Genomic DNA, 12,366 nt, shown 5'->3' on the forward strand with positions numbered 1-12,366 from the left:
ATTTCAGATTGTTTTGAGTCTAAAGTGAAATGTTAACTTCCCGAGTTACGATGTTTTTTCAATGTAAATGCTATCCCCAAGGGAAAATTCAGTTCTTAAATTGATTTTATGTGGATATGTCTACTTCTAGGTCAAAGAAAAGTGGCTAAACCTCTTGAAAGCAATGATTGGACAAATTAATGGAAAGTTCAGTAGGTTCTTTAGTTCTATGCAATGTGTTGGTGAAGTTGATCTTCATATGGAAAATGAGGTATGATTAATTTTTTGTATAACATTTATATTTTTTTGCATAATGTTTTGGCCATATATTGCTAGAGAAAAATAACAAGTTGTCATGTCAAGATTTTTTTAAAGAACACTGAACTTTGACTTTACACGTTTGGTATACTAGAACTGACTTATCAATCTGATTGAAGGCAAGTGAGTCTTCATCCTGACTAGGACTTCACCTCCTGACTTTTTGAATAGGCCTGCAACTTACAGAGCTTGGTTAGAAACATTGTATTTACTTAGATCTTACTCAGATTTATGACGTTAATGATTTAATTCTGCATTTTCAGCTAATTTTTGTCCTCTGTTATCATCTAAATCTTCTATTATTAGGTGTTAAATTGATTTGGTTCTACATGTAGTTTCTGCTGGAGTCTGGGGGCATTTTGTCTGTTCTGAAGGCAATTGTCATTTGGCCAATCCCATTACTTTCTCAGTAACCTTTACAGGTTTACTGTAAAGAGGTTCACTTTGGTGAAGAGTGTAAAGCATCAACTTGGGGACATAATTCTCTGCAATGAACAGAAGAGGGAAAATTGGTATTTGGTTTTAAATTGATCACTGAAATGATGATGTCAAGATTTTCATATGTTAACACATAGACTACACAATAGTGAAAGTTACCACAATAATTCTTTTCTGGCTTTTTTTGCTGTTGTAAATTACTCAAGCAGCTTTTCTTAAATTAGCAGTGGCGGTTATTACTCGGGGCAGAAAAGTGACTGGTAAGGCTCTTTACATGAACTGTATGAAAATGTTTAAATGGAGACCAGTAATACAAAGCAGTAGAACATTAAAACGTAGACTTTTCAGGTCTTTTGATAATTAGTTTGGCAGATTTATATTACACAAAACTGTCTTTTAGATAAGAGTATATTGGGAGTACCAACACTGAAGGAACTGTAAAGCAATTTAAAAGCAAAAGGTGTGGGAGAGTGCCTGTCTAAGTCTCTTCTTTGAGAGGTCTTGCTTTTCTCTAGCAAAGATGTCACAAACAGTTTTAAGAGATTAGCTAGCAATCGTGTTCCTGTGAGTAAAACTTCTTTCCTCAAGGGATCAATGGCTACAATGCAGAAGGGTGGATAATCCATTCTTGAGTTTGTTTTTCTTACCATTTTCTTCAGGAGAATCTTCTACCTCACCTGTAGATACAAAGGGAGAGACTCTTGACATAGAATTACTTACAAAGTCGTCTGTGACACTGAGGTTCAAGCCTCTGTTAGTCTGCCTTATAGGAATCTTGAGATCTGTGGATGTCCTTGGTGACACTACCTGCTGTCACCATTGGATAACAGGAGGAATTGGGTATTAGGAGGAACTTCTTTACAGATAAGGTGATTTAACATGGAATGAGCTGAGGAGGGAGGTGGTGGAGTCACCATCCCTGGAGATGCTTTAAGGGATGACTGGACAGACCACTTAGTGCCATGGTCTATTTGCCAGGTTGGTATATGGTCATAGGCTGGCCTCTTAGTCTTGAGGCCTTTTCCAACCTAAGTAATTCTGTGATGCAGTGTGAAACACTTCAGTGGGTTCTTTCTTAACATCCTAGCAGAAGCCTCTGTGACAGTCTACTTTCCTTGGTAACACTTAGTAGCCAGAATTCCTACTGCTAGCCATAACTCTCGCATTCCTTGATTCCCCAAAAGGAGTTTTGAGCATAAGGAACATCTGTCAGTTACACAAACTGGTATTCAAAATAGTGTAGCAGTAGTCAAGGTCTGACTCATGCCATCATGGCTGTGTTTCATGTGAATCTTTTTTATTTGGTTTTGCTAGCCTGTGTGTTGTTCACTTCTTCCAACCTAGTTTCAATCTTTGCCAATGCATCTGAAATTACAGTGGGCCTAGAAACCTTAGATTCTAGGTTTTATTTATACATGAAGTTGTATAGAATCACAGAATCACAAGTAATTTGGAAGGACCAATAAAGATCATCAAGTCCAGCTCTTAAGTAAATGCCCATACAGGAATAGAACCCCCAGCTTTGGTGTTGTTAGCATCGTGCTCTGACCAACCAAGTGAACTCAGTGGCCACTGAACACAGTTTCAGGAATAATAGAGAGTACTCTGAAGATGTCTTTTTCATCTTAAGCATGAATGCCTTTCATTGCATGGTCCTTCTTTTGAACCGCATCTGTTATCCTGATACCTTGCATCACTGGCTGAGGCTGCTGATGAGTTTCACTTTCCTGTTAAAGAAAAGCCAGGGTTGAAATCCTTGGGTGTGGTTTTCCCATTGAAGTATGGAAATGGAAAAGGCTGTCCTGATGACTTTTGTGCTATTTGCACTTATAGAGGTTCAGATTGGTACTCAACCTACACACACACCATTACTCCACTGTTCAAATTGATAGTGTCCTAAGACTTTTTTTTTTCTGATGAATGAGATTTATAGGGGTATTGCTTTCTTCTTTTTCTAGCCAGGATTTTTATTTTCCTGTTAATGTTCTTACTACATATGAGGAATTTCTTAACAGGAATTAACAAATCATTATCATGGAAATGGAATGGTATTGGAAATTCTGTAGCAAAAGTAGACAAGAGTTAAGGAAAACAGATGAAACAATCAATGTATATAGATGAACCAGAATTAATATATTGATTTTAAGTTGAACTTGAGTGGTTGGTAGACCCACATACATTTTATAAATGTACTTTAGTTTGCATGTCATTGTAAAATAAGCTATAATACAAAGAAAATGAGTTTAAAAGGTACTGGCTTTCACAGGAGGAATATGAGAAGTATGGAATTCGCATTAGAGTCAAATTCCACAGTAGCACTGAGCTTCATGAGTTGTCTCCATATCATCACAGCGGAGGTGAGAAAACTGTTTCCACTATGTTATACTTGATGGCTCTGCAAGAACTCAACAGATGTCCTTTCAGAGTTGTTGATGAAATAAATCAGGTGAGAATCAATAGCGCAGTATTGTTCTTTCTATATGCAGATACTTATGAAATAGTAGAGAGAATAGACTTTTTTTTTTCTTTTCAGGGAATGGATCCAATGAATGAGAGAAGAGTTTTTGAAATGGTTGTGGAAACTGCTTGTAAAAAAAGGACATCTCAGTACTTCTTCATTACACCAAAGGTGTGTGGCAGAAAATGAAATAGGAAGTTTAAAGTGTAGGAGAACTGGATTTTGTGCAAATACACTGATAAACACTGTATAACTTACCTCTGTTTTACCTAAGAACTTTGGATTTTAAGAGTGGATTTGTCTATTTTAAGGACAGTCAGGCAAGAATTCAGACAACTTTGACCAAGGCTCATCTCCTCAGAAACCCACTCTGGAGTTGTGGCCTCACTGGAAGTATTGTGTGTTAACCACCAGTGGGCAGGGTTACCATGGAAAAGGCTGTAAAAGGTAACGCTTCTAGCAAGTGCAGAATTCAGACTGTAGCAGAGACCAACTTCCAAATTAGTCAGATGATGATGCTGAAGGAGGAGCAGGCTAGTGCTGCTGACATCAGAAAATCTAGAAGAGTCCCACATGATTACTTGAATAGTTTTCCTGTATTAATCTGAGACTTAGAGGCTCAGAAAAGGTAAGATCTATGCCCCTAGAGGGACCAGTTTAATTGTATTTTTTGATCACAAATTTCAAAAATTGGTTGACTTATTAGTTGTGCAGCAATGCAGTGCCAAGGCTTGAAAGGTGTAAATAGGGTAGCTCTTCACCTGCACCATTAACAGAGAGTAATGTTATGTTCAGCTTGATCCAAGAGAAATTGAAATAGTAAAGATTACTTGTACAGGGCAACAAGAGTCAGTAATGTGCTGGTTTTTATTAAGATATCACTTCTGTATCCCATTATACACTGTATTTTAGAAAATCTGGCTGGTATGTCCTGTTATTTCAGTAAACAGAAATTGAAAGGTCTGAGTAAAGCCACCTCATAGCATTTATCTTAGTGGAAGGAGATGGAAGGTAATGCTTGTTCCGTCTGATCTTTCAGTATGCTTACATCCATGCAGTTTGGTCATTTCCTGACCACATTACTTCTTTGTTTTTCTGTGTTGTAGCAGCCCCCTTGTTACAGGGTAGAAATGAGCTGAGACACAGACTTCATGTTTATCACAGCATGAAAAGGGTCCTGGGTTTATTCCTTTTCAGAGCTTAGCCATCCTGAATCCTGACTGCAGCAAACTCCTGTGTAGGTTTCCCTTGCAGCCTCGGACTGCCAGTTATTTTCTGCTAAACTATGACTGCATATATTAGTTTATCAGACTCCAAATGCAGCTTTTACCTAGCTAGACCGTGACTGCAGGTTCCAACAACAGGCTCTAGCTGCAGACCCAGACTCACGGCACTAATTCTCTCTCCCCAGAATCCTTCATCATCATCCTCATGTTCGTGATTCTCCATGATCCCTTCACCAGCTAACCCACTCACTTTTGTCACTTACTTTATTGGATATAGCTGTGACTCATCAGGGGTGAGACTGTTTTGAGTAATTAAGACAGCTGTTACTTATCAGAGACAAGGTCATCTGTATTCCGTTCTCCTACAGTTCTGTTATCTATTCCCTTTTTCTTCTTGCAATTCTTCTCCTTATTGAATCAGCTTTTCCTTGAACTTGCCGACTTAGAGAAGGAATGATTTGGATGTTGAAGAATAGATAGCTCAACTAACTAATGTTTCTCAAATTTAAGGAGTTGTAGAAAATTGCTGTCAGGGGTTCAGAATCTGTTGTAAAAGTCGAGCCTGTTGTCAAATTACTAAGAATAGGGACAGGGAAAAAATGAATATGCAGAGGTAACCAGAAAGATCAAAATAAGAAAAAAAAAAAGAACGAAAAAATCTTAGAACTTTAAAAAAGCAAAAAAAGTCAACATCGTGATAAGAGGAAACTTGAAAACTATGTTGCAGCATTATTCAGCAGCAGCAGACAGTGTTATGAAGAGGTGGCTGAAGATATTCTTTATGCCTCCTTCCCTCTTCCCCCACAAGCAAGTGACATGGCAAGTTATAATGGCCTGTCACAAGAAAACTTAGTGAGAGAGCACACTGTGTAAAGGTTTAGTTGATTGAGAGTGTTAGTTGTGCTGCATTAGTGGATGATTAAAAGGCTGCAAAGGGCAGGCTGAGAAGGCCAGACTGCTGTTCATGGCTTACCTGCAGTTCCTGAGCCTATGCTGTATGTCACCATTTACTAGAAAGCAAGTATGTAATCACCTACTAGAAAGCGTGACAATTTGTCATTCTAAGCCAAGTTCCACGTGTGTACAGGAAGAACTGCAACTCTTTTATTTCTGTATGTTGATACCTCCACTGGTTGTATTTTTAAGCAAGCTGCAGAGAAGAGGGATATAAATTAATATGCGGTAAAGTTGATTAGGAATATTGTACTTTGAATAGTTATGATTTGCTGTCATAATAAATAGATGAACTGAATATGTTCCTAAAGTGAGTTTGAAAATTAGTATTTTTAATACAAATCTGTGGTGAAACAATTATGTTTATTAAGCATACAGATAATCACCCTGTTGAGAGCTAATCCTTTTTTGCTATAAAGCAAGATTAGAATTCTAAATAATCTTAGGTTAGATAACTTGTATTGAAAACAGGATAATTTCAGTACAGACATATATAAAATATTTAAGTGGGAAAAATGACAGCATCTGGTGTAAGGCATAAATGCCTAAATGACTGGGAGAGGAAAGTAACAAGTTGACCATCATTGCAGGTAAATTGTTCAATAATATTTCGAGCACTGCTTATAATTTACAGTTTGCATGACTTCTTTGTGTGCTGGGTTTGTGTTTCACAATGTTTTGATTATCATAAGTATCCAGCTTTGGTTGTTACACTTCAGGAAAGGACAGTACAGGGGCTGGAATTACTCCAGAAGGTAGCAGTGCAACTTCTAAGTAATTTTGTTTGTTCTGACTTTCCACTAGTGGAAATTGCTTAGCATAAATAAACACAAGGCTAAAGAGAGATATAGATTTACTTGGGTACAGTTACTATCTCCTGTCCTGCTGTGGGGAAAAAACATTATTCTGTGCTCACAGAGGAGTGGAGTTATTCTCTGGAAACAGCAAAAAAGCAGTGAGATTGATCGCAGCAAGAAGGCACAGATTAGATACGATGATTTTTGTCTAATAAGAATAGCTGAAGAATGAGTGTGTTTGAGCAGGTTTCTAGGAGCAAATTCACTTCATTTGTCAGGCTGTAATCCTAGTATAGTGATATTTTTGAGATCTAAGTGTTTTTACAGATCTTCTTCAGCTTTTTTAGATAATAGGGAATATCTAGCTATTTTGACTTCTGTTTCTGTGTTTTTCACCAGCTCCTGCAGAATCTCACTTACCATGAGAAGGTGACTGTGCTGCTTGTCTACAATGGAACGTTTATGCTGGAAACACACAAATGGAACTTGAAGCGCATCAAGAGACGCCATCGGCGGCTTTTAAGGATGAATGAATAGTGGTATATAGCTATAGATACATAGTTCTACAGAAATATTTTATATATCTTTCTTGAAATGTGGCTTTCAAGAATTCAGTAACTGTCAAAGAGGAAAACCCTCAAAGAATTGATAATTGAGAACTTTGGTTCTTAAAACTTACACAAATGTTTGACACATTTGAAATGCATGATTTTCTTTTTCAAGTCTTTCATAGTGGTCACTTTCTCCAAATAACCTACTTTTCTCAATAGTAGGTTTAAATAAAAAATTCCTTTTTTTTTTCTATTCTATCTGTTAATGCAGCATCAGAAGGCCAGGTATTTTTTCTGTATTATCCTGGACTTATTCTGTGACTGTTGTTTTTTAGAGATTGCATTTTTTTTTCCAAAAATTGGAATTTGCTTTTGATAAATAATTTTACTTCACCACAGATATGGATATTATCCCATTTCCCTATTGAACTGCAATTTTCTAAAAATAATTCAGGTGATCTGTAGAAAAAGAATGGTTTGTAATGGCTTGTTTTGTAAAAATAAACCTGAAATTAAAATAAATAATATGATTCTATTAATATATTGTTCTTGAGTAAATACTTTCTCTCAAAATTAATGAGGAAATATAGTAATATTTCACTTCGTAGAGCTCAAAGGACAAGGTTTTTCTAGCAAGTCTCTTAGCAAGGAGACTAACAGAATTCCAGAACTTCCTGAGGCATTGAGCTAGTGAGCTTGCAGAAGTAAAACTAAGCAATATATAATTTCTTGTGTGTTAATTTTTCTAAGTAAAACTTGATACAGTTTTGCAATAGAGAAAATATATGCGGATTTGACAGGAGCATTTTACAAGGGGTCAGCTGCATGATTTGTACAGTCAATTGCTTTTCAACAGAAAGTCATAAAAAATTTAAGAGACTGTTGGCGCCATAGCTGCTAAACATTTGAAAATGCAGGTTACAACAGAATGTTGAACACCTAAAATAAACTCCTGTTTATTAAGGTAACTATTAAATAAGTAAAATTCAACAATTTGATGTCTGCTTTGAGTGGGTGTTTTTCGTAACAGCATCCTCGCAATGAACCTTGCTAGTGAAACTGGTATGTCAGGCTTTGAATTCAAGTATTTGAAATAAAATAACCCACTACAAAATACGAGGTGGAATCTGGACAGTTTTAGATATTAAAGGGTAAGTACTGTAATCGTTCTTTTGAATAGATAGATGAGCCTTCAGTGCAGTAGAGAACCACACATCTTGTTAATGCGAGCCAGTGTTGGTCAGTGGAATTGTCTGACTGAAATGAGTTCCTGGAGTAGTTTCTATGATCATTATAGAGTCCCAACACAAGTACTGAACGGAAGATATAAAAGTGTGGAGACTCAGGCTGTGGTCTGGAGTTAATTTGCTCAGCAGAGTATCTTTGACATAATTGAGGCTACAGGCCTGTCTGTCCACTGTGTTGAAAGACCTTGGTTTTAAAAGTCTTCTTGAAAGTTGTCTATTATTGGGGGTTTCTCCATGTGAATGGTTTCTTATCCTTTACCCTCTGTCATTAGGATTGTTGCTGATACCCGTTGGCTCTAATGTCATTGCTGTTTGCAGTAAATAGTTTTTATCTCTCTCAGCCTGTGATCTTTGTCTTTTGTGCCTCCAGGTGTCCTCTCCAGCACACTGCAGGGGGAGGGGAAAATGGAGCAAAGGAGTGGTGTCTGGTTTGGAGAGTCTTGTGGGAGCAAGAACTGGGGAGTACCATTCCTAAACCAGGACAGACTGGCACAGTGTCTGATGGGAGGTGTCTGACAGAAGAGCTACATCATGCAAAGCAGGAGAGGGGGAACCTTGGCAGTCTAGCTTCTCTGTAAATAACTGAGCCGGAATTACTTTCTTCACTTCTGACTCACTGAAACACAGTGTCCAAAATTACTTTTCCTAGAACTTTTTGTTCTGGAAGCATTTTTTTCCCCCCATACCTTACTAATTAGGAATAAAACCACAATTCAGTACACTATAATTTGTGAGACAGAGGGTATGTGGAAGGGAGTTAAATCCTCCTCTGCTCCAAGAAAAATTCTTCCTGCCTAAACATCTGATTATCACACGACTGTTTCTATGCTATTGTACCCAGACTAGGCTTGCCAAATGCCATGCTTCTATGAGGCTCATTGATCCAGTGTCCTTTGTGTATTCCAATGGCTTGGGTGAAGGGCACTTTTTTGTAGCAAGGGCTGATCTTGTAGTTGCTATAACCTCATTTTACTTGGGTGCTAACTTCAGCCATTGACAAGGGTGAACTGGTAGGGAGAGAGGAGGTAAGTGTAGAAAGCAGCTATTTTTAGTCACTGAAAGCTTTTCAGGCTTGACTCTAGCAATGTGGAAAGCCAGCAGGGAAAGCATGGAAAAGTAAGGATCAGTAGCAACAGTAGAGGCAGAAGGTGATAAGCAGCACTACAGCAACCTACATACCAAACTCTCATGTGGCTCAGCTCTTTCTCACTGGTGTTATCCTCTGGTGTATTGGTGTATACCAATTCCCATCTTTATGCTTTCCACCAAATTCCTCCAGCTTTTTTCCACTAATCTGCTGTCCAGTTACTCTTGGAAGTAATTCCCCAGTCTTTCTTCTGTTGATCTGTTACCCCCACTAGGCAAATGGGATTTTTTTGACAGTTGTACTGCTTTTGGCTGGGATAATTTTCTTCATAGAAATTTGTATGGGGTTGTGTTTTGGTTTTATGACCAGAGCCTTGTTGGTTACATGGGGATGCTTTTGCTATTGCTGGGCAGTGCTTTGTTCTGCACTGATGCCTTGTCTGTTTGTAACATTGCCCCACTAGCACAAGAAGCTGAGAGGGGATACAGGTGGACAACTGACCAAAAGGCTGTGTCGTGCTGTGTGACATTGTCCTTGGCAGTAAAAGCTAGGGGAAGAAGGAGGGGTGTTTGGAGTTATTTCTTCTGAAGTAACAGCTGTGTGTGGTGGAGCCCTGCTTTTCTGGAGGAATAGCTGAACACCTGCCTGTTGATGGAAAATAATGGATGACTTCTTGTTTTGCCTTGCTTGAGCACACAGATTTGCTTTCCAAATTAAACTGTTTTTTCCCTCAACCCAGAAGTTTTCTCACTTTTACCATTCTGATTCTGTGACCTATTCCATGGGAGAGAGTGGCTGTGTGGCCCTGAGCTGCTGTCCAGGATTAGCCCATGTCCTAGAGTAACGGTATGATGTCTATATCTCCAATCATCTGTTCTGTGTGTGATGTATGTTGAGTTATGTACCTTTAAGACTGGTTCTGAGAGTGAATCAGGGAAAGAGGAAGCATGCAGTTTGTTTTGAAAAACAATGTTCACTCCTCGGCATTTTTTTCTTCCTCGGGACGATGTGTTCATCGGATGAACGGACAGCAGCCAGAGAGAGGTGTTTTTTTTTTCCTTTTAGTTAGTTCAGCTAGCTGAGGCAAAGAAGCTTCCTGGACTGTTTTTTTTTTTCCTTTTTGTTTGGACTGTTTAAATCTGCTCTGGACTGAAAAACCCAGAGGAGGACTGGGGTCGTGTCGGCGGCCCACCGGGGCCTGGACCTCGGCATTTTCCAGCACCAAAGAGACTGGAACTGATAAAAAGCTGAGAGAGCCAACTCCTGGCAAGGACTTCTCTCAGTTTTGCCATCTCTTTTTGGAGCGGCAAGAGGTTTTATTGTTTCATATTATTCATTCCTTATGCTTGCGGGCATTTTGTTTGTTAAATAAATAATTTTTCCAGTTTTCTCTGAGGAAGTTCTTTTTCCTGGACCAGCTGTGGGGAGGGGCCATTTGAGTTTGTTCTCCAGAGGGACCCCATTCGGAGGTTTCCTCCCAAATTTGCCCTAAACCAGGACAGCCCACAACAATATAGTGTGTTGGTCTCAAAATGTGACATTACAGCTGCCATTTTTTGCACCCAGAGCTAAAGGAGATCTTGGCAAATATCTTGGCTTGTTGTGTATTCATAGAAGAGCAAGTCACCCGCTCACAGACTGACCTCTTTGGAAAGCACAGTGATGAGTGTCAAGTTAGCTGGAAAGGAATGACAGACTTCATTTCTTTGGGGATAAGAAACCATGCATAGTAGTGGACAAAGCTGATTTTGCAGGAAGCAAGACACAGGGAAGAGATGATAATCAGAAGATGGTGGTAGAAGATATCAAGGAGCCATGGAAAAGAACAGAAAGCAGAAGTACATTCACAGGTAACATGTAACATGGATGGTTCAAAGTAAATCTGGATCATGTAATTTAAAGAGGAAAAAGGTCCAATTCACCCTTCTCAATTTATAACCAAAGCTGTAGACATTACACAGCTTGACCTTAACTGCACTCCGTTAACAGTGGTTTTCCTCAGTTTGGGTCATGTAATAGGTTTTTCATGGACAATAAAGGGTTGTGGTTTTGTTTTTGTTTTTTTTTTTGATGGCTGGGTTTTGTGGGTTTATTGTTGGTTGGTTTGGTGGATTGGGTTTTTTTGCAGGGTTTTTACTTGTTTTGTTCGTTTTCCTGAGGAATTACGCAGTGTAAATCCAAAGCAGATGATCAGTACAAGGAGTGCAGAGGGGCTTCTCTGATACCACCAAGAGTAACAGCATCACTTTGTTGTTCTGCAGTGATGCTTAAAGGATTGGTCAGATGAAAAGCCACTGATTTTACACTTTTCTGTGGGCCTCGGTGGCTGAGGAATCTCGTTCCACTTTAGGTTCGCTTCTGAACTGAACTGTACTGTCCACAAAGAACTTTCTTAGTCATAATTTTTGTAGTTTTTAAAATACAAATTGCTGTCTAAAATACTGGCTTTGTGCTAATATATTTAAAGTCCTACAGTTCCAGTGTGCATTCAATTCCCTAAGTATCAGTATGTCAGGAATCAGTATGTTCATGAAAAATCATTGCAGTAGCTTATATTAGGGAGAATCCTTTATTTCAGTTTGAATAAATGTACAGTAAGGCTGTCCCCTTTGATGAGTATTTTGAAAAATAATACCACAAAGAAACATGGTGCATTAGATGTAAGAGTTAAATGTAGTTTAGCTTCTAGATAAGGCCTGGCTTATTTCATGCAATGCAGGAAAGCAGAGGCAGTGATTTGCCACTATCATTGCACAGACTAGAAATGCAACTGTGGTTTTTCCTTCTGTTTTTTGACAGAGCAGTTATGCCTGGGCTTTTCATAGGCCCAAAAATCTTCTTTCTACTTGGAAACACTGTTCAAGACCACCAAAGCAGTCATTAACAGTAGAAGAGCTCACACTGCTGTATGTGGAAAACTCTAATATACTTTACATCTGTTGTCTTCTGAAACTTTTGCTGCTGTCTTTGTGGTCCTTGCCCATTAGCCAGAAGAAAAAGAAAAAACCATTGAGAAAGTCCAAGACTGTTCTGTGGACCATTTTAGCACAGTGTTGGAAGGGCTCTGATATTGTCTGTGTTCTTTGGTTTCTTTCTCCATGTGTTCAGAATTCCAAGAAGGCGTTTTTGGAACTTGTAGTGGTGAACTGCCCTTATGTAGTCAGTGATTCTCCTTATGCTGGGGTTTACACATTCTAGTTGTGTTGTACCTTGTGTTTTGCTGTATAGACACACAGGCATGTGACCTAAGAGGCAGTAGACAGTGTGAAACAGAGACTGATGAGGTTTGATATGTATAGTGATGGGGTGTT

General features: G+C 38.7%; 1 protein-coding gene across 2 annotated transcripts in view; it reads left to right on the top strand.

Annotated features, from left to right (window-relative positions):
- Positions 1-7,262, top strand: part of SMC5 (structural maintenance of chromosomes 5) — a 41,648-nt gene extending 34,386 nt beyond the window's left edge. Inside the window, exons 21-24 of one of the 2 annotated variants that reach the window (XR_010745919.1) lie at positions 131-250; positions 3,002-3,092; positions 3,269-3,364; positions 6,570-6,701. Coding sequence is in view for 1 of the 2 variants with exons in the window: in XM_066339939.1 (XP_066196036.1) it covers positions 131-250; positions 3,002-3,181; positions 3,269-3,364; positions 6,570-6,707 (534 nt within the window). In the remaining variant the exon portion in view is untranslated. Of the gene's footprint in view, positions 1-130; positions 251-3,001; positions 3,182-3,268; positions 3,365-6,569 lie in introns of both variants that reach the window. The other variant, XM_066339939.1, reaches the window with a different exon arrangement.
- Positions 7,263-12,366: the final 5,104 nt, after the last annotated feature.

The sequence above is a fragment of the Sylvia atricapilla genome, chromosome Z, assembly GCF_009819655.1.
Source record: "Sylvia atricapilla isolate bSylAtr1 chromosome Z, bSylAtr1.pri, whole genome shotgun sequence".
Taxonomy (NCBI): Eukaryota; Metazoa; Chordata; class Aves; order Passeriformes; family Sylviidae; genus Sylvia; species Sylvia atricapilla.